Source organism: Saccopteryx leptura, chromosome 2, assembly GCF_036850995.1.
Source record: "Saccopteryx leptura isolate mSacLep1 chromosome 2, mSacLep1_pri_phased_curated, whole genome shotgun sequence".
Classification (NCBI taxonomy): domain Eukaryota; kingdom Metazoa; phylum Chordata; class Mammalia; order Chiroptera; family Emballonuridae; genus Saccopteryx; species Saccopteryx leptura.
In genome coordinates this window covers 313,362,729-313,385,327 of record NC_089504.1, presented here as the reverse complement: position 1 = coordinate 313,385,327, position 22,599 = coordinate 313,362,729, and the positions used below count along the sequence as shown (strand labels likewise).

The 22,599-nt window shown below is 47.0% G+C and overlaps 1 protein-coding gene and 1 non-coding gene across 6 annotated transcripts in view; one reads left to right on the top strand and one right to left on the bottom strand.

Annotated features, from left to right (window-relative positions):
- SVOPL (SVOP like) overlaps positions 1-22,599 on the top strand; it is a 77,310-nt gene that overhangs the window by 32,212 nt on the left and 22,499 nt on the right. For 4 of the 5 annotated variants that reach the window (XM_066362812.1, XM_066362811.1, XM_066362814.1 and 1 more), the window contains exons 7-14: positions 4,921-4,984; positions 7,914-8,039; positions 9,065-9,193; positions 13,768-13,841; positions 14,956-15,167; positions 16,179-16,290; positions 17,148-17,229; positions 20,243-20,332. In XM_066362812.1, the coding sequence (XP_066218909.1) occupies positions 4,921-4,984; positions 7,914-8,039; positions 9,065-9,193; positions 13,768-13,841; positions 14,956-15,167; positions 16,179-16,290; positions 17,148-17,229; positions 20,243-20,332 (889 nt within the window). The remainder of the gene's footprint in view (positions 1-4,920; positions 4,985-7,913; positions 8,040-9,064; positions 9,194-13,767; positions 13,842-14,955; positions 15,168-16,178; positions 16,291-17,147; positions 17,230-20,242; positions 20,333-22,599) is intronic. The other variant, XM_066362813.1, reaches the window with a different exon arrangement.
- On the bottom strand, positions 11,162-11,265 carry LOC136396540 (U6 spliceosomal RNA). The gene has a single exon (XR_010749812.1). It is a non-coding gene; the product is annotated as a U6 spliceosomal RNA (small nuclear RNA).

Here is a 22,599-nt window from a genome sequence, read left to right as displayed (position 1 = left end):
ATCCACTGCGCCACCACAGGTCAGGCTCTGCCCCTATTTTATAGTGTAGAAATCCAAACCTGTAATCCAATATACATAATAGGGAAGTCTCTAATACAAAGTCACTTCTCTGAGGCATGATTGGATTGTACCACCCCACATCAAAAAGGGTGGGAAAGGCTTAGTCCTAAAACCAAGCCCCAGGCTATAAGGATTCTGCCTGCCCACCACCTGCCCCCAACACACATTAATATCACCTGGGCAACAGCCTCCACTTGGGCAGCGTCATCTTTAACAAAGTGAGCATAATATACTTTATCCGCCCAACAGCACTGAATGAGTGGGTCTTGGAGCCCAGTGTGTGTTTTTACTTGCCTGCCGGATGCAAGCTAGGATTAAAGGTAATGGCCCACCAGTTCTTGGCTCTGTTGTTTCATTACCGTCTGTCCGAATCAAATGTGAACCTGCATGGGCCAGGCAGATGTGATGGTGGCCGTGACTACTGGCTTTACAATGCTACTTTACAATGATATAGGTAAAAAAACCAAAACAAAACCCCAAACCCTTGCTAATAACTGCAACAGAGAATAGTTAGAAAACTGATGAAATGTGAGTTCATTTATTCTTCTATTCACAGAATTAACATGTGCTTCATTAGAACCCGATGCTTTGACTGTTGTTATTAGTTGAGGGAACTAACTGCTCTTGGTTGTATTTTAATTTCCCAAGTATATTTTATTGATGATTGATTGATTGTTTTTTGTTATTGTTGTTGTTTTTTACAGAGGCAGAGATAGGGACAGACAGACAGGAACGGAGAGAGATGAGAAGCATCAATCATCAGTTTCTCGTTGCGTGTTGCAACTTCTTAGTTGTTCATTGATTGCTTTCTCACATGTGCCTTGACCGTGGGCCTTCAGCAGACCGAGTAACCCCCTGCTGGACCCAGCGACCTTGGGTCCAAGCTGGTGAGCTCTTTGCTCAAGCCAGATGAGCCCGCGCTCAAGCTGGCGACCTCGGGGTCTCGAACCTGGGTCCTTCCGCATCCCAGTCCAATGCTCTATCCACTGCGCCACCACCTGGTCAGGCATTAATATTAACTTTTTTTTTTTTTTTTTAATGTGCCTTGACCGCGGGCCTTCAGCAGACCGAGTAACCCGTTGCTTGAGCCAGTGACTTTGGGCTCAAGCTGGTGAGCTTTTGCTCAAACCAGATGAGCCCTCGCTCAAGCTGGCGACCTCAGGTCTCGAACCTGGGTCTTCCGCATCCCAGTCCGACTCTCTATCCACTGCGCCACCGCCTAGTCAGGATTGATTGATTTTAAAGAAAGGAAGGAAGAGAGAGAAACACCAATTTGTTCTTCCACTTATTTATGCATTCATTGGTTGTTTCTTGTATGTGCCCTGACCAGGGATTGAGCCCACAACTTCAGCACATTGGAATGATGCTCCAGTGGTCGGCAAACTCATTAGTCAACAGAGCCAAATATCAACAGTACAATGATTGAAATTTCTTTTGAGAGCCAATATTTTTTTGTTTTTTTGTTTTTGTTTTGTTTTTTACAGAGGCAGAGATATACAGGGACAGACAGACAGGAACGGAGAGAGATGAGAAGCATCAATCATTAGTTTTTCGTTGCGTCACCTTAGTTGTTCATTGATTGCTCTCTCATATGTGCCTTGACCGCGGGCCTTCAGCAGACTGAGTAACCCCTTGCTCGAGCCAGCGACCTTGGGTCCAAGCTGGTGAGCTTTTTTTGTTCAAGCCAGATGAGCCCTGCGCTCAAGCTGGCGACCTCAGGGTCTCGAACCTGGGTACTTCCGCATCCCAGTCTGATGCTCTATCCACTGCGTCACCACGTGGTCAGGCTTGAGAGCCAATTTTTTTTTTATTTTTATTATTATTTTTTTTATTTTTTGTATTTTTCTGAAGTTGGAAATGGGGAGGCAGTCAGACAGACTCCTGCATGCGCCCGACCGGGATCCACCTGGCACGCCCACCAGGGGGCGATGCTCTGCCCATCTGCGGCGTTGCTCTGTTGCAACCAGAGCCATTCTAGCGCCTGAGGCAGAGGCCACAGAGCCATCCTCAACGCCCGGGCCAACTTTGCTCCAATGGAACCTTGGCTGCGGGAGGGGAAGAGAGAGACAGATAAGAAGGAGAGGGGGAGGGATGAAGAAGCAGATAGGCGCTTCTCCTGTGTGCCCTGGCCAGGAATCGAACCTGGGACTCCTGCATGCCAGGCTGACGCTCTACTACTGAGCCAACCGGCCAGGGCCAAGAGCCAAATTTTTTAAACTTAAACTATATAGGTAGGTACATTCCTTATCAAGGTAGCACCCGCATGTGGAAGAGCCACACTCAAGGGGTCAAAAAGCCACATGTGGCTTGTGAGCCACAGTTTGCCTACCAAGGCTATAATCAACTGAGCAAGCAACCAGGCCTCCCAAGTATATTTTAGAAAAGAGAATCAGACTTGGGCAAACCTATTTCCAACATCTCTCTCAGCAAAATAGACAGGCTAATATCTCTTATTATATAGTAAGAGCTGAGAACAAATAACTTTTTTTTTTTAATAATTAAAAAAAAAATTTTTTTTTTTGTATTTTTCTTAAGTTGGTTAACGGGGAGGCAGTCAGACAGACTCCCGCATGTGCCTGACTGGGATCCACCCGGCATGCCCACCAGGGGGTGATGCTCTGCCCATCTGGGGCATTGCTCTGTTGCAACCAGAGCCATTCTAGTGCCTGAGGCAGAGGCCATGGAGCCATCCTCAGCGCCTGGGCCAACTTTGCTCCAATGGAGCCTTGGCTGCGGGAGGAGAAGAGAGAGACAGAGAGGAAGGAGAGGGAGAGGGGTGGAGAAGTGGATGGGCGCTTCTCCTATGTGCCCTGGCTGGGAATCGAACCCGGGACTCCTGCACGCCAGGCTGATGCTCTACCACTGAGCCAACCGGCCAGGGCCCTAAGAACAAATAACTTTGACTTCTAGTGCCAGTGGGAATAAAAATGTAAACAGAAGAGCAGTCTTAAATTTATTTTTGTTTTTGCATGTGGATATTAGTTGTGTTAACCTAAAAACTAAAAAACTCACAGTGATGGACAACGAATGTTTATTTGATCCAAGAGAATAAGTATTCAGGAAGCACCGATTCAGGCAAAAACCGAGTTTTTGAATTAGGAGGGGAAGGCCAGGGGTATTTATGAGAAAGGAAGAAGGAATTTCTATGGCCACTGATAAGCTAAGAAAGGAATTTCTATAGGTGCAGATAAGCCAACACAGTGACTAATTCTGTAGACTGACTTTAATTTTCTGTTTTCCTGTTATCTTTGCAAACAGTTGCTTGGAATACAGAGCTGCTTCAGGCCCAGTCCAAAGGTCCTTTTGCCCATTTTTAACATTCCAGAGGTCTAAGGAGTAAGACAGCAAGGCGGGTTGTCTGGGATGGCAGCTCTGACTCCATCTTGAAGAGGCTCTGTTTATATTACAGCTGTAACAATTATATTTTGATGTATGATAGCTAGGAAAAACTCTCTTCCGTTTTCCTTTAACTCTTGCACTCACTATTTCTGACAATACTCCATTTTTAACACCAGTCGTGTGGGTTTTTCTCCCCACACCAACCAACTGTATGGCACCAGCTGGATAGCCTACCATTCAATTCTGCCCCTACCCAGAGTTAGTGCAGATCCACAAGCCTGCCCCCCTTCTTCACACACCACTTGCAAATAGTAGGTCCTCAGGTTGCCCACGACTTCCGTCCAACTTGGCTACACACCGGAAGTTCCCACAAACCCCTTCTCAGGTTTAAGAATCAGCTCGAGTGCCTGACAGGACCCAGTTAAATAGTTTACTTACGATTGCAAAAGGGTTATTTATTCCAAATTACATTTCAAAGGCTATAAATTAACAGCCAAGTGAAGATACAGCACAAGGTCCAGAAGCGTTCTGAGCCTAGGAGCGTCTGTCCCTGTGGAGTTGGGGTACACCACCCTCCCTGCACACAGATATTCTCACCAACCTGAGCTTTTTGAGCGCCATACTTTAGAGATGTTTATGGAAGCCTTCCCACATGGGCGTGATTGATTATCAACTCATTTTCCTTCCCTCTCCTCTCCCCAGAGGATGGGGGTAGGACCCAACATGCCAAGTTTCTAATCATGACGTAGTCTTTCTGGTGCCCAGCCCCCACCGGGGAGCCCACTGAGAGTTATCTCACAAGAACAAAAGATGGTCCTAGTGAGGCTGGAAAGTTGGAATAAGGAACAAAGGCCTCAGGCTCTACCCCTTCCCTTCTCTGTCTTGGTTGGAGCATCACAGAGGGGACTGTCACTGACCTGTTCTCCTGTGTCCCCCTCCCCAATTTCCTATGATTGGGAGGACCAAAGAGAAATAGCTCTCTGGAGAGGAGAGGCAAGGATGAGCTGAGTAGGCAGCCACCCCACCACAGCCAGGAGCAGAGGACCACCCTATCTGCCCCCTTGCCCACATTTAATAAAACCTTCCACCCGGACACCATCAAAGGATCTTATTCTCTGAGGTCACCTGCTCTCGTTTCTCGAGTGCGTACTGTTGCTTTAATATATTTACTGTGCTTTGCTAAATCTGTCACTCTCTTGAATTCCTTCTTGTTCAGTGACAAGGACCCAATCCCCAGTATCAAGCTGAGGCCTCCTTTGGCCTCCACAGGTGTCACCCAGCATCACTATCATACAAGAAAGTTCAAGCGTTTCAGGAGCTCTGTGTCCGGAGACCAGAGTCAAAGACCCAATGTTAGCAGGAGCTAGGGCAGAGAACAATGCATACTTCTTGCCATTTCACAATGACGAATGTCCACATTTTCTAATTCTGTATCTCTGTGACAAGAAGAAATACGATTGTTACCATAAGTTTCTTGATTTTATAAAAACAAAATTATGTTTTCTCCCCTTACCCATTTAGGCTCATCATAAAGACTGAATTTCTGCCTACCAAATATCGAGGCTACATGCTCCCCTTGTCTCAGGTAAGGTAAACAGAATTCTGTCCAGCCCTCTGACCCTAGAGAAGCTGAGGTACATGCTTTTCCTTCTGGCTGGTTGATTGTTGTTTGACTAGCACACTTCCTATTGCTTGGTACCAACCAAAGAGCGTTGCTTAACCCCAGAGGTCCAGTCCCAAGGCCTCTGAGCCGGATCTCCCGTCATCCACCAGCATCGTTCAGAGCGTGGCAACCTCTGCCTTAGTAAGCAGGAAACATTGCAGTGGCTGATTTCACCCGAATAACAGAAGCCCAGCATGCATCTGAGATGATGGGATGAACTTTCTTTATGGAGGGACATAGCTACCACCCCTTTTAGGGCATCTCACCTCCCTTCCAAGGATATTAGGGTCTGCTAATATGCAATTGATTCATGCCCCTGGGCACATGGCACACTGCCACCTCCCTGTGAGCCATTTGTCCAGGTGAGAAGATTGGATGCTCTCAAGCCCTCCTCAGAGCCTGCTGGCCACTGATTAGAGGTTTTTGCATCCAGAAGCTACATCAGTCTAGGTGCCCTTGTACCATCTTCGATGCCGCCATTATCCTGATCTTCCAGAGGTTCCAGGAAAAAGACAACCCTTCCCACTGAGGCATTGTATATTTGGCTATAAAGTACTAGAATATTGCTTTTAAATTTTTAATTTTTCTGACACTAAATATAGGCAATAAAAAAATAATTAGAACCTAACAAGCATTGATAACTCCTTCCATTCCTCCCAGATTTCTTCCAATGATTCTTTGTTGAGATTCTTTGTTGAGATGGACACACACACTTTTAATACATAGGATTTAGATTTTACATTTAATATCATTTAATCAGTATGGTCCTGCTCAGGATCATTTGGGGGCATTTTCTTTTGCACCTGCCACTCCCTGCTTGGTATGCGTCCTGGTTATGCCCCCTTATTTCCCAGGTCTCCTTGGGTCGTCTATTTTTTTTTTTAAACCTGATTTTATAAGCTTTAGAAGATAATGGATTGCATTATTAGTTTTTTTTTCTTTCTTTTTTCAGAGACAGAGAGAGGGATAGACAGGGACAGACAGATAGGAACAGAGAGATGAGAAGCATCAATCATTAGTTTTTCGTTGCGCATTGCAACACCTTAATTGTTCATTGATTGCTTTCTCATACATGCCTTGACCACGGGCCTTCAGCAGACTGAGTAACTCCTTGCTGGAGCCAGCGACCTTGGGCTCAAGCTGGTGAGCTTTTGCTCAAACCAGATGAGCAGCACTCAAACTGGCGACCTCGGAGTCTCGAACCTGGGTCCTCTGCATCCCAGTCCAATGCTCTATCCACTGCGCCACCGCCCGGTCAGGCTCCTTGGGTCATCTAATTCACTGCAATGTTTTTCACTATCTATGTGCTTATGAACCCCCAAATCCTTACCCACAATCAAGAGTACCTCTTTGGCCTGACCTGTGGTGGCGCAGTGGATAAAGCATCGACCAGGAAATGCTGAGGTCGCCGGTTCGAAACCCTGGGCTTGCCGGGTCAAGGCACATATGGGAGTTGATGCTTCCAGCTCCTCCTCCCTTTTCTCCCTCTGTCTCTCCCTCTCCTCTCTAAAATGAATAAATAAATTAAAAAAAAAAAAAGAGTACCTCCTTGAACTTCAGACCCATGTGGCCAAGTACCTGATAGTGATTTAAATATCCTACAGGCTCCTCAAATACAACATTCATAGAACTAATCTCTTCATCTTCCTCTGAAGACCCTTACTTGCAGTTAATAGAAAGTACTGTCCCTTTATTCTTTGGATCCATAAACTTAAGAGCTGTCCTGGACCCCTGTGTTTCCCTCACTGTCATTCAGTGAACCACCAAGTCCTACTCATTCATCACCTGTCAACAGACCCTCAACAGTAGCGTCCATCAGTCCTGTCCCCTTGACCTCCAAAATGTGTGCCATATCCATAAGTTAAAAAATATATATATTTCTTGCCATTTCACTACTGAAATCCTTTTCATGCCACACTTCCTGTTACCTGGTCACTGCACTGGTTTGTTACTGACCTTATTTGTGGCCTCTCAGAAAGGTCGTCCCTGATTGCTCAAGTCACTCTCCATCACATTCCTCTCATTTTTTTGTAGTCCTTATCACTTCCTGAAATCATCTTGTTTAGATTGTTGTAATAGAATTCCTTGGTGATGAAATAGTCACCCCCAAGTAGACCCCCTAAAGGATCTTTTATGATATCATCTTCTGTCCTTTTCTGTGCAGTGGGACGCAGTTACTGTTGGTCCTCCGTCTTCTGGAGGGGAAATGATGTTCAGGCCAAATACTCAGAACCGTTCTATTTCCCGACCGATGGGGCCTGGCCGTCATTGGCTGCCTTGCTATTTATTGCTATAACATGATCTCCAGGTTCTATTTTTTATTCTGAAAAGCAAAGTGTAAAGCGTTCTTTATATTGTGTTGCCATTTGTAACAAAAAGAGCATAACCCTCCATCCTTGTTCGCTTGTGTATGTTCAGAACATACACAATGCACGATGAAAGAAACTGTAAGAAACTGAATTCCGGTTCCTTCTAAGAATAGAAACTGGATGGCTGGGAACTAGGAGAAAACCTTTTCAGTGTTCTCCTTTGTCCCTTGAGTTACGAACCAGTGAATTATTTATTCAAAAAAAAGTCAATGTCTGGGGTCCCAGATCTTTAAAACTGTGGTGACATTATCGACCCTCTGTCTAGCTGAGACCCCCACTCACCCACAAGCAAAGGAGGCCACCGAGAGCTGAAGGGACTTTGCCTGTTCATGCAGGTCCTGGGAGAGCCCGAACCCGCTTCCTCAGAGCCCCTCCCTCCCTCCTCTCCCTCTTCGGTGGGACCATGCTGGACAGGGCGGCTTCTGAGGGAGGAGGCGGGAGCACGTTTGCGAGGAGGGGTTTCCTCCCCGTTCTCACCCCAGGTTTTCTGGCTGGCTGGCTCCCTGCTCATCATCGGCCTGGCCTCCGTGATCATCCCCACCATTGGGTGGCGCTGGCTCATCCGCATCGCCTCCATCCCCGGCATCATCCTCATCGTGGCCTTCAGGGTGAGGAAGCTCACGGCCCCTCCGTTCCTTCCCTCCGGCTGGCTCTGCGGCCTTGTGGCTGCATGGCCGCCTCTGGAATGAAGTGTCCATCTCAGTGAGCTCGTGTGGAAAGGGCACTTGGCAGGGCTGATGTGCAAAGCTTGTGCGAAGGTGTGGGTGTGCGGAATTGGGGGGAGCAGGTAGGTTGGGGTGCTGGCGGGAGACCAGGGAAACAGCCTGTGTCCAGACTGGGGGGGCCTGGCAGGCCAGGGGCGCTGGACGTGTGAGAGGGTTATATGCTGGGAAGCCGGTGCAGGGCTGAGGGCAGCTGGGCAGGAGAGGGCAGGAAGCAGTCAGGAAGTGTCAGGATGATCCCCCTGGGCGATGAGGAGGACCCGGGCTGCCCACTGGCCGTGGGAATGGGCGCTGGGTACGCCTTGGCGGGGGGCTGCTTTTCTGGGGAAGAATCAACCGGCCTTGACTGGGTAAGATGCAGGAGGCGCAGGGAGCAGGTCAGGTTCATTCTCTGGGTCCCAGCGTCAGTGGAGGCCTGTGCCGTCTGCTGAGCGTGCTGTTCACAAAGTTCAGCGATCAGTGGGGTGAGGGCCTCGACAGTCAGGCCTGATCCCTCTGTGTTGTGGGTGCTGGAAGCACCTGCCGTGGTCACCCTGTAGGCGGTTGCATGGTGGGGGGATCCTGGGATTCCTGCAAAGGACTGGGTGACAGAGCCGTGGAGGACACAGGCGCAGTGTGGGTTTACTGATTGGACGTACGAATTTCGTGGCATTAACGAGTATGTTGACCCAAATTGGTATGAAGCTCAGCATCCGACTGCTGTCATCCAAAATGAGACCATGATGAGGAGAGGGAGACCTTTTTTGTTCCAAATCACCCTGGAATGCGAGGGCACGCCTGCTGTGCTGTGTGCCTTGGAGCTTGGGACACTGGGGCGGTGTAGTTAGGGCAGGAGGCCAGCAGAGGCACACCCCCCGGGACCGGGGTCCGCAGCAGCTGCAGCTCTGAGGTTCTCTGTCGTCCGTGCCCAGTTTATTCCTGAATCTGCGCGGTTCAACGTCTCCACGGGGAACACGCAGGCTGCCCTGGCCACACTGCAGCACATCGCCAGGATGAACCGCTCCGTCATGCCGGAGGGGAAGCTGGTGGAGCCCATCCTGGTAAGTGCCCAGAAGGGAGGTCTCACCCCCACCCTGTGGAGGCCACACAGAAGCCCACTTACTCGAGGAAGGCTAAAGGAGAGAAGCCTTGGCTCTTCAGCCCTGCCCCTGGAGGGACTACAGACAAGAGCAGAGTAGATGGGACTGGATCCAGCGCCACCAGAGAGCCCTGGTCGGTTCCCTACCTTCACTTTCCTCATCAGTACAATGGATACAATAATAATACAATCATCCTTTGCCATATCGCAGTTCACTTTTTAGAGTCTCACTGTATCGTGGATTTTTAAATTGTATATATCTAATTTTGTATCACGGATTTTTCACTATATCGTGGGATTTGCGGTATGTAGGTATTTTTATATATTTATTATTTTAATTACTTTTGCAGTAAAATAAGCATTTTCTATCCTAAAAAATGGAAAGCAATATAAAAAATATTAACTAAAACATATTAACATATTAGAAGAATATTAAATCATCATCTTCATCATTCAGGTTATAGTATATTCACTGGTTAGTACCCATATAGAATTTTATATGTTGTTAAAATTATGTAGGTTTCAGTGTGTAGAAGTGTTTAAGAGCATAAGAAGTATTTGTAAGACTGTGGGAAAGATTAATAACAGTGTGGGAAAGGTTTATAAAAATGTGGGGAAGGTTTATAAAGCCTTTAAAAATATATAAATAAGCCTGACAAGGCGGTGGCGCAGTGGATACAGCGTCGGACTGGGATGCAGAGGGCCCAGGTTCGAGGCCCCGAGGTCACCAGCTTGAGCGCGGGCTCATCTGGTTTGAGCAAGAAGCCCACTAGTTTGAACCCAAGGTCGCTGGCTCCAGCAAGGGGTCACTCGATCTGCTGGAGGCCCGCAGTCAAGGCACATATGAGAAAGCAATCAATGAACAACTAAGGTGTTGCAACACGCAATGAAAAACTAATGATTGATGCTTCTCATCTCTCTGTTCCTGTCTGTCTGTCCCTGTCTATCCCTCTCTCTGTCTCTGTAAAAAAATTAAAATATATATATATATATATATAAATAATAAAATAAATATAAGTTTGCTACTTCGCGTATTTTCGCCTATCACGGAGGGTTCTGGAACTTAACCCCTACGATAGATAAGGGACCACTGTAAATATAATGGGTCACAGGACCAGCTGCATCGTTTGTAGGTGAGAGTTTGCTTGATAATTTAATTTTCTTGCAGTGGCCTTGTCTTATTTTGATATCAAAATTAGAAACCTCTTTAAATGGGTTTTGAAAGATGAAATTTGGCATTTAAATTCGAACGGTTCCCGGATTCTCAGGGTTGGCCTGCGTTCATTTCACACAGCAGCCCAGAAACCCAGTTCCCCTGCCACAGGAGGGTCAGCCCAGGCTCCAGCAGACCTGGCTGCAGTCGCCTTGCTGCCCCGCCCTGCCCCGCCCTGCCCTCTCAACAGCAGAATCTCCAAGATGAGAATGAAACTCTGAATGATTGCTAAAGAAATATAAAGTAGTTTATGCCTAATATTTATTTTCAGGTGTGTGTGTGGGGAAACAGGGGTTTTAGAAGGAAGAGGGTTTTGTTTGTTTTTTTGTTTTTAATATGGAATGCCCCTGGCCAGTTGGCTCAGTGGTAGAGCGTCGGCCTGGCGTGCAGGAGTCCCAGGTTCGATTCCCGGTCAGGGCACACAGGAGAAGCGCCCATCTGCTTCTCCACCCCTCCCCCTTCTCCTTCCTCTCTGTCTCTCTCTTCCCCTCCCTCAGCCAAGGCTCCATTGGAGCAAAGATGGCCCAGGCGCTGGGGATGGTTCTGTGGCCTCTGCCTCAGGCTCTAGGATGGCTCTGGATGCAACAGAGCGACGCCCCAGATGGGCAGAGCATCGCCCCCTGGTGGGCGTGCCGGGTGGATCCCGGTCGGGCGCATGCAGGAGTCTGACTGCCTCCCCGTTTCTAGCTTCGGAAAAATGAAAAAAAAAAAAAAAAGATTAATATGGAATGCTTCAGAAATTTGCATGTCATTCCTGCACAAGGGCCGTGATAATCTCTGTATTGTTCCAATTTTAGTATTTGTGCTGCTGAAGTGAGCACAGAAAGGACTTTTTAAACCTGTTTTTTTTTTTTTTTCCCGATGCTCTACCACTGAGCCAACTGGCCAGGGCTAAACCTGTTTTTAAATTTACAAAAGGGTTAGGGTCTTTGTGTGTTTAATACTTTTATTTTATTTATTTATTTATTCATTTATTTATTTTCTGAGAGAGAGAGAGTGAGAGAGGAATAGACAGGGACAGACAGACAGGAATGGTGAGAGATGAGAAGCATCAATCATTAGTTTTTTGTTGCGTGTTGCGACACCTTAGTTGTTCATTGATTGTTCTCTCATATGTGCCTTGACTGCGGGCCTTCAGCAGACTGAGTAACCCCTTGCTCGGACCAGTGACCTTGGGTCCAAGCTGATGAGCTTTGCTCAAACCAGATGAGCCCGCACTCAAGCTGGCAACCTCAGAGTCTCAAACCTGGGTCCTCCTTATCCCAGTCTGATACTCTATCCACTGCACCACTGCCTGGTCAGGCTGTTTAATACTTTTAATTGAGTCAATTTGGCTAATGCCAATATTTTAGAAAATTGTCTGATTCATCTAGGTTTTCAATATATTGATAGAATTTTTTTCCTAGTATTCACTTGTGAATTTCAAAAAAAAAAAAAAAAAATCTATGTGAGATTTTTTTTTCTTCATTTTTTGATATGGTTTATTTGTGCCTTTTCTCTTTTTTTCTTGGTCTTAGTAGAGGTTTGTCTATTTTATTAAACTTCCAAGAACAAGATTGTTGTTTGGTTGTGTTCTCTATATTGATTTTTTTTTCATGATAGTCTCATTAACTTTTATTATTCTTTATTTTGTCTTCTCCTTTGGCTTTTTAGGCTCTCCTAATCTCTAGCTACTTGAGCTCAATGCTTAGCTTATTTATTTTCAGTCTATTTTAGTTTTAATAAGCCATTTAGCTGTATTCAGTTTTGTTACAGAGTAACTTTATTTTTATTTCTATTTTGTAACTGTTACAAGTTTCTCTTTAACCAATGAATTATAAGTTAATTTTTTATTCTTTGTTTCTAATTTAATTACATTTCTTGGTCAGAGGATGTTATCAATGAGTTGGGGTACACCGAAGCTTTTTTTTCATTCTGTACATAGTAACTTTTTATTAGTGTCTCATGTGTGCTTAAAAAAAATTGTTCTTAAATTAATTTTTTTTTTTACAGGGACAGAGAGAGAGTCAGAGAGAGGGATAGATAGGGACAGACAGACAGGAACAAAGAGAGATGAGAAGCATCAATCATCAGTTTTTCATTGAGACCTTAGTTGTTCATTGATTGCTTTATCATATGTGCCTTGACCGCGGGCCTTCAGCAGACCAAGTAACCCCTTGCTGGAGCCAGGGACCTTGGGTCCAAGCTGGTGAGCTTTTACTCAAACCAGATGAGCCTGCGCTCAAGCTGGTGACCTCGGGGTCTCAAACCTGGGCCCTCTGCATCCCAGTCTGACGCTCTATCCACTGTACCACCGCCTGGTCAGGCTAAATTAATTTTTTTAAAGGAAAATAAATCCTGAGATACTATTCCAAGATTAGGTACTAATAGGTATATAGGTGTATATATATATTTTATTCAGTGAGAGGAGGGGAGGCGGAGACAGACTCCCACATGCACCCTGACCAGGATCCACCTGGCAAACCCACTAGGGGGCAATGTTCTTCCATTTGGGGTGTTGTTCTGTTGCTCAGCAACCAAGCTTTTCTTAGCACCTGAGGCAGTAGCCATGGAGCCATCCTCAGTGCCTGGGGGGCCAACTTGCTCCAATTGAGCCATGGCTGCAGGAGTAGAAGAGATAGAGAGAGAGAGAGAAGTGAGAGAAGTGAGAGAAGTGAGAGAAGTGAGAGGGGGAAGGGGTGGAGAAGGAGATGGGCACTTCTCCTGTGTGCTCTGACCGGGAATCAAACCCAGGACATCCACATGCCGAGTGGATGCCCTACCGCTGAGCCAACCAGCCAGGGCTCTAACAGGTATTAATCTACTATCTATTACGAAGGCAGAGAGATAACACTCACTTTGGGGGTCAGAATTGGTTGGAACAGAGCCAAGACTTAGTGTACTAGGGATGTGGGGAAGATACGGCTCTCTTGCTTCCTTCACTTACTCTGTACCTATTTGAATATTAATATTACAAGAATCTGCCATCAGTTTTATGGTTGTTTTCATCTATCCTCCTCTATTTTCTACCGTACCCCTCACCAGCACCAGTAAGAGAAGGAGAGGTGGAAGGGTTAGAGTCACAAACACAATGAGTTTAGGTACCTGCCAGTGATAATAAGAAGTGTGCAAGGATGGTTTGGCTGGGATGAATGTGATGAAAAGGATTATGGGCTTGGATGGGGCTGTACTCATGGGAGCTCAGTGGTTATCTCACCCCCACATCCCATGTTGTCCTCGTTTTTACATATTTTATTAATATTTAATATCTAAAATATTAGAGACATCTTTGCTTGTCCTTAAGCTACTAAATCTAATCTGTCTTCCTCTTTTTACTACCCCAGGAGAAAAGAGGAAGGTTCGCAGACCTACTGGATGCGAAGTATTTACGGACTACATTACAGATCTGGGTCATATGGTAAGAATGGAGTTATTCCAAAAGGAGTTTTAAAGAAACAAGCATTTGGAGAGGGTCTACTAAAGTAAACCCGCTCTGGATGCTACTGTGGAGAAAAACAAAGACACCAGCACGCTGGTCGGAGGCCCACACAGGAGTCGACCAATGAGTGCATGAATGGGTGGAACAATAAATCCATGTTCTCTCTCTCTCTCTTCCTCTTCCTCTCTTTCTCTCTCTCTCTAAAGCAAATAAAAAAAGAATAGGAAAAACATATAAAGCAAAATCAAAAACCTTCCGTGACTCCTCATGGCCTGCTGAAGACCCTCTGTGATAGGCAGACTTCTAAAATGACCTCAAGATGTCCCCGTCTCCTGGTGAGTCAGTCAAACACTAATTTGGGTGCTGATAGGAAAAGCCTGTGTGGAAGTTAATTAAGATCACGAGCCTTACTGTAGGGAGAGGATTCTGGGATCGGCAGGTGGGCTCCATTGACTCGCTTGAGTATTTAAGAGGAGAGGCCTTTGCCCATGTGGAGTCAGAGATGGAGAAGAGAAAACGGGAAGAGGCAAAAGGAGAAGAGGAGAGAACAGAGACCCAGAGCATGAGTAGGACTCGACCATGCTGCTGGCTTTGAAGACAAGGACCAGGGGAGCCTAGACACTGGGAACAGCTGGCCCACAGCCTGCAAGGAAACAGACGCGTTCTACGGCCAGCCACACGGGGCCGACCACCTGGGTTAGCTTCGGAGATGGAGTGTCCTCCCCCTTGAAAGGCAGGCGACCCTGTCTACACTTTCCTTTCTGCCTCAGAGACTCGGAGCAGAGAGTCAGCCAGACCCACAGAACTGTGAGATATGAAATGTGTGTCTTATGCCACAAAGTTGGTGCTAACTTCTTACAACAGCAACAGAAAATGAATCCAGACTTTAAACTCCTTTCCCAGACTTGTGGGGTTCTCCCTGAGCCGGCCCGATGGCCTCTAGTCCCCCCTCGATATGTGAGCCCAGATTTCTTCCCCCTCCCCCCTCCTCTGTTCCCCCCTCGCTCTGCCTTTCCCCTGAAATTCTCTCACTTCTCCTGGCAGCTCTGGGTGGCACCGGCTCTTCCTCATGCCCATCTCTTCTCCCTTCCAGGCTGGGCATCTCTTTTGCCTACTACGGGGTCATCCTGGCCAGCGCCGAGCTGCTGGAGCGGGACCTGGTCTGCGGTTCGAGGTCCAAGTCTGAGGTGGTGGTGAGCGTGGGGGCCTCGGAGGAGAGCCCGAGCCGGAGCCTCTGTCACTGCCACATGTTTGCCCCCTCCGACTACCGCACCATGATCATCAGCACCGTTGGCGAAATCGCTTGTAAGTACCCCTAGGTATTGGGCCCCTCTCTGTTTCGGGTGGGGGGCAGGCCATTGAGAGTCCCGGAGGAGAGAAGTGAGACCCTTCTTAGACTTGGCTCCTGTTTGGTAAAATTGAACGACTCCCAGAATGATGCTGACGCCCTCCAGTGTGGACCGAGGTGGGGAGAAGTCTGAAGGAGCAGAGCTGTGAAGCACTACGTGCTATCAGTTGTCAGATGCATTTTTTTCTTCACATTTTAACGTCTCTGAAATTGGGATGTGTCTTACAATAGCGTGCTAGATTTTAATTTGCGGGTACTCTTTGTTTTAGACATAAAATAATGGTACTTAACATTGAGTTTGATGAAAAACAGTATAAAGCATTGAAAATATAGGTCTAGCAAGTAGGCAGTGTACAACAGACCTACATGATAAGCGTCCCGGGCATAAAATATCCTTGATAAACATCAATACTTGTCATTCTTGGACCCACATGGGGATATGTTAAAGGTGTCATGAATTTTTTTTTTTTCTGAAGCTGGAAACGGGGAGAGACAGTCAGACAGACTCCCGCATGCGCCCGACTGGGATCCACCCGGCACACCCACCAGGGGGCGACGCTCTGCCACGACCAGAGCCACTCTAGCACCTGGGGCAGAGGCCAAGGAGCCATCCCCAGCGCCCGGGCCATCCTTGCTCCAATGGAGCCTTGGCTGCAGGAGGGGAAGAGAGAGACAGAGAGGAAGGGGGGGGGTGGAGAAGCAAATGGGCGCTTCTCCTATGTGCCCTGGCCGGGAATCGAACCCGGGACCCCCTGCACGCCAGGCTGACACTCTACTGCTGAGCCAACTGGCCAGGGCTAAAGGTGTCATGAAATTGATGGCAGTGTGACTGGGTCTTGGCTGGAATGTGCACGAGGTCTGGCTGAAGTAGCTTCTTTCTGAGATGACCAGGAGACATCCCTGGCAGTGTTGCTAAATGCCCCTTGCTTTCATGGTTCCAGAAATCGTCTCTGTTGTTTGCTTTCTAGTGAATCCTCTGAATATCCTGGGCATTAACTTTCTGGGCAGACGGCTGAGCCTCGCAATCACCATGGGATGCACGGCTTTATTCTTCCTTCTCCTCAATATTTGCACCTCAAGGTATTTTCTCTCGGGTTTCTTCAAAACAATCGAGTTTTGTGCAGTGGTTTTGAGATGGGGTCTTCTAAGCCATAGTGTTCATTGGGGGGCAGGGTCAAGTCCCTTTCACGGGTGGGCCGGGAGTGGGCTGCTTGGTTGTCTAGAATGATCTTGCTTGGCCTCTACCCTGCTCCCTCCCTACCTCCTCCCTCTGACCCGGCCCCTCTTCAGCTATCATGGGGTGTGGGTATCGGTATGGGTGGACTCCCTTTACCACCCAAACATTTGAGGTCTTTATGCATAGCTTCCTGAAGGAATGGGACTCTAGTTGTTAACCAAATGATCCTGACCACTGTCAAGATAGTTTAGTGATATATTATAATATAGTAATGTAATATAATGTCATATATATGCATATATATACACAATTATATATATAACTATATATAGTTGTAGTATATATACAATTATATATATAATTATATATATAACTGATATAAAATTATATATATAACTATACATATTATTGTACATATAATTTGTGTGTGTGTGTGTGTGTACAGATATAAACATACCAGTGGTGTGCAAATTCATTTCACTCTTAACTTGCAACCCTAGAGTGGCATCAGTTTTAATATATATCACTTATTATGCAAACTGCACCATTTTTGGGGGACGGTGGGTCAGGCTGGAATGGCACACTGGAAGAGTGGGACTGAAGGTTTGAGCCAGGCATTTGCTTTAGGAGCCCACGGTCAGGGCAGCCGAGCAGCAGCTGGCCAGCTGTGAGTGTGCGTTAGCGCCTGGAAAGCCCTGGGCCAGCCCCGAAAGGCCCTCCACGTTGCCTTTGGTAACTTCTCTCTCCTCCTGCTCCCTAGTGCCGGCCTCATTGGCTTCCTTTTCATGCTGAGGGCTCTGGTGGCAGCCAACTTCAGCACCATCTACATTTACACAGCTGAGGTTAGTTTTGGGCAAGGGTTTGGTTCCACCAGGGGGCGCAAGACAAGCTCCTTGGAGAGGCTGTTAATGCAGACCAGGTTCCGTTGACTTGTGATGATTTTTATAAACACATCCCATTAAAATGATGCCAGAGGTTTATTTGATATAGAGGATTTTAAAATTTTATTTTTATTTTTTTTGTATTTTTCTGAAGTTAGAAGCAGGGAGGCAGTCAGACAGACTCCCACATGCACCGATTGGGATCCACCAAGCATGCCCACTAGGTGGCGATGCTCTGCCCATCTGGGGCATTGCTCCATTGTGGTTGGAGCCATTCTAGTGCTTGAGGTGGAGGTCATGCAGCTGTCCTCAGTGCCTGGGCCAACTTTGCTCCAATGGAGCCTTGGCTGCGGGAGAGGAAGAGAGACAGAGAGGAAGGAGAGGGGGAGGAGTGGAGAAGCAGATGGGCGCTTCTCCTGTGTGCCCTTACCAGGAATTGATCCCAGGACTTCCACACGCTGGGCTGATGCTCTACCGCTGAGCCAACCGGCCAGGGCCTGATATAGAGGTTTTTGGGTTTTTTAAAAAAATTATTTATTGATTCTAAAGAGAGAGGAAGGGAGGAAGAGAGAGAAACATTGATTTGTTCCTGTATGTGCCCTGATTGGGGATCAAACTTGCAACTTTGGGGTACAGGGATGTTGCTCTAAGCAACTGAGCAGCTATCCGGCCAGGGCCGAATGAATGAAGTACAGATAAATGTAATAAAGATGCAGAAGAAAAGTAGATTTGCCATCAGAACATGGTGAGTGGAGTAGCTTGTATCCAGCCCTCTGTTTAGCTCTTTTCATTGTATATTTAAGGTTTCAATGAATCTTTATTTGGGGAGTGTTTTCTCTCACTAGAACCACCTTTATGCAGTTAAAGCTCTAAAGTGGAAACCTTTCATCTGATTCCAGAGCTTGCTTTTCTAAAATTACATGTATTTTATTTTCTCTTTTAAAAATTATATCCTGAATATTCAATTAAACACAGAGCTTGGAATTTGCTCACTTCAAGGATAATTTCTAGCCTGACCAGGCAGTGGCGCAGTGGATAGAGCGTTGGACTGGGATGCAGAAGACCCAGGTTCGAGACCTCGAGCTCACTAGCTTGAGCGCGGGCTCATCTGGTTTGAGCAAAAGCCCACCAGCGTGAACCCAAGGTCGCTGGCTCCAGCAAGGGGCTACTCGGTCTGCTGAAGGCCCGCTGTCAAGGCACATATGAGAGAGCAATCAATGAACAACTAAGGTGTTGCAACGTGCAATGAAAGGCTAATGATTGATGCTTCTCATCTCTCTCCATTCCTGTCTGTCTGTCCCTGTCTGTCTCTCTCTCTGACTCTCTCTGTCTCTGTCAAAAAAATAAATAAAAAAAAGATAATTTCTATAAGTATTTTTTTAAATTATTTTTTATTTATTTATTTTTAGATTTTATTTATTCATTTTAGAGAGAGGAGACAGAGAAGGGAGGGAGGAGCAGAAAGCATCAACTCCCATATGTACCTTGACCAGGGAAGCCCGGGGTTTTGAACCGGTGACCTCAGTGTTCCAGGTCGATGCTTTTACCCACTGTGCCACCGCAGGTCAGGCTCAAGGGTCATTTCTAAATGTTCTTTAAAAATTTTTTTTTATTTTTTAATTACAGTTGACATAAAATATTACATTAGTTTCAGGTGTACAACCTAGTGATTAGACATTATATAACTAAGTGATCACTGGACAAGTCTAGTACCTGACACCATACATAGTTATTATAATATATGGAAACAAACAGGTCCCAAAGGAAAGAACAAGAGAAATCTCCAGAAAAAGAACTAAACAAAACGAAGGCGGCCCTGGCCGGTTGGCTCAGTGGTAGAGTGTCAGCCTGGCGTGCGGGGGACCTGGGTTCGATTTCCGGCCAGGGCACATAGGAGAAGCGCCCATTTGCTTCTCCAACCCCCCCCCCCCCCTTCCTCTCTGTCTCTCTCTTCCCCTCCCGCAGCCAAGGCTCCATTGGAGCAAAGATGGCCCGGGCGCTGGGGATGGCTCCTTGGCCTCTGCCCCAGGCGCTAGAGTGGCTCTGGTTGTGGCAGAGTGATGCCCCAGAGGGGCAGAGCATCACCCCCTGGTGGGCAGAGCGTCGCCCCTGGTGGGTGTGCTGGGTGGATCCCGGTCGGGCGTATGCGCGAGTCTGTCTGACTGTCTCTCCCCATTTCCAGCTTCAGAAAAATACAAAAAACAAAACAAAAAAAACCCCCCAAAAACGAAGACAAGCAAACTATCAGATACAGAGTTCAAAATAATGGTTATAAGGATGCTCTAGGAACTTAGTGAGGACAGAAAAAAATCACAAAAAAGAGCCAGGCAGAAAAGGAGGATGCGCTAATTGAAATGAATAATTTACAGCGAATCAACAATAGAGGTGATGAAGCTGAGAATCAAATCAGCGATTTATTCTTTTTATGACAGTTATGGTTTAAAAATTCAAAGCTCAAGGGGTTACTCGGTCTGCTGAAGGCCCACAGTCAAGGCACATATGAGAAAGCAATCAATGAACAACTAAGGTATCGCAATGAGCAATGAAAAACTAATGATTGATGCTTCTCATCTCTCTCTCTGTTCCTGTCTGTCTGTCCTTGTCTATCCCTCTCTCTGACTCTCTCTCTGTCTCTGTAAAAATTAAAAAAAAAAAAAAAAAAGTAAAAAAAAAAAAAAAAAAAAAAATTAAAAGCTATGTACTTGAGAAAATGAATGTCTTCTATAGCCTATAGAGAATATTTGGTATTTAATTTGCAGGGGCAGGCAAAAGAAGGCTTAGCATTGTAAGTATGCGAAGCAAGAGTTTATTCTTATATTATTACTTATTAATTATTGTATTATTTGTCTTATTATTAGTATTCTTACTTATGCTTTATAGCTTAGGTAATGATGGTCATTCCCCTACCTGTGCCCACCCTGTGTGTCAGAGCCTGACCTGGTGCATTAACTGACAGTTCTGCCCCTCCCTCCAGGTCTATCCCACCATGATGCGTGCTTTGGGGATGGGCACCAGCGGCTCCCTGTGTCGCATCGGAGCAATGGTGGCACCGTTTATATCCCAGGTACCCCCGGGAGTCTTGGCATGGAGGGTGGGCCTCAGGGAGGTGGGTAAAGAGGGACCCCGGGTCCCTTCAGGTTAAGGGTATAATCCCGGTTTCAGTTGACTTGAAACGCGGGTTTTCCATTGTTTGGTGAACTTGGATAGGAAAGGTGCTGACTGACTGCGTGCAAGCCTCCAGGCAGTCACCAGTAGGCGCTGCACTGCAAGCAGGGTTTGGATTTTGTTGGGCGTTGTTGGGGGAGGATGCAAAAGAAATGGATGGCACACAAGCTTGGACCGTTGAATGACAATGGGCTCTAACTTTGACCCCCCCATCCAGGGGTGCAACTGAATAGGCCGGGAGATTGAACCGAGGTGCAGGGAGATTGCATTTGGCAGTGCTCAGGCAAATCAGACCCAGGCTGGGATGAAATCCAGGGCCAACTTGGACCTGTGCATGGAGCATTGTTTCAGGAGGGGAAATAGGCAAATGTAGTGACTTGCATGGTCATGGTGCCTCAGAGTTGGCTAAATGGCTGGTCCCCCTCTGGTCACTCTCTTTTGGCTACAAGAAAAGGGACTCCACCTAAGCTAGCTACAGCAAAAAAAAGGAGTGAGGCTGGGTCCTGGGAGGGTCTCCTCAGGTCTGTCTGGGGTCCCAGTCACCCCTCCACCTCTCCCTGAAGACCAGCATTCTATGCTCACCTGTGCACGTGGCCGCCCCACAAATCCCAAACACACATCCTTAGATCCAGCTGCCGGAAGACAGTGATGCGTGCTCTGCATCCCTAGCAGGGGCCTCTCACTGGCCAGGTTAATTGTTCCAACTTGAGCTAAGTCAGTTACAGCTGATTTAGAGTCAGGCTTGTGTACAAATGCGGCAGAAGTGGGTTAGTGATATTGTGATCTTGTAAGACAGATGTCTTTGGTCTTCATCCTGGTTTCTGGCACAGAGCTCCTAGAACCTGTGCAATTTCCTAAGTGATGAGAGCCACAAAGATGTCTCATATGTTAATGCGGTGACTTCTGGAGTGCACCTAAGCATGGGCACAGGTTGCCTGGAGAGCCGACCATGTGATCAGAGGGCTGGAATTTTCAGTCCCACACCCCTGACCTCTGGGGAGGGGAGAGGGGCTGGAGGTTGAATGGAGCACCAATGGCCAGGGATTTGGTCAATCCCTCCTGTGTAAGGAAGCTTCTATGTAACCCAAAGGGAGGGTTTGGAGAGCTGCCAGGTTGGGGAACCAGAATGCTTTTGTGTACCACTGCGGCTGGGCCCCAGCCTCCACGAGGGCACACTCCAAACTCCACGAGGACAGAAGCCCCTTTGTTTGAGAACTCACTCTATGTATCTGTTTGTCAGGCTTTTGACTCACACCCTTTAATACTCTTTGTTATAAACCAACCAGCTAGTGGGTAAACAGGTTTTCTGAGACATGTGAGCTGCTTTAGCACATTAATTAAACTCAAAGAGAAGGTCGTGGGAACCTCTGATTTACAACCAGTGGGTCAGAAGTACAAATGATAATTAGGTTTGTGACTGGCATCTTGTGGGATGAGTCCTCAACTGTGGGATCTGAGGCTACCTCCATCCAGGTAGATAGTGTCAGAATTGAGTTGCTTGGTGGTTTTGGGGGGGGCCTGGGGGGACCCCCTCTGCACATTGTAATTGGATGCAGACCCTAAAATAGGGGTGCAGTTTTCAGACAAAAGGGTGCTATCATAGGCTGAGCAGACTGTAATGTGTGTTTCCTGTCAACTCGTCAGAGATTGTTACCACTAACTTTTCACCATCTTGGGACCTGGAGAGGGGACAGGCATTGGTGTGATCCAGGGACAGGAGATAGCTGTGCTGAGCCCAGCGGAGAGACGTGCAGGGGAAAGTGTGCCTTACAGACGTAGTGAGGACTTAGGTTTTTCTCCTTAGAAGTAGTGGGAAATAATTTAGGGGTTTTAAGCAGGTGAATGACAATCAGTTTTTCATTTAAAAATAATACTCTGGCCTGACCAGGTGGTGGAGCAGTGGATAGAGCATCAGACTGGGATGCAGAGGACCCAGGTTCGAGACCCCGAGGTCACCAGCTTGAGCGTGGGCTCATCTGGTTTGAGCAAAATCCCACCAGCTTGAACCTAAGGTCGCTGGCTCCAGCAAGGGGGTTACTCGGTCTGCAGAAGGCCTGCGGTCAAGGCACATATGGGAAGGCAATCAATGAACAACTAAGGTGTTGCAACGCGCAATGAAAGGCTAATGATTGATGCTTCTCATCTCTCTCCGTCCCTGTCTATCCC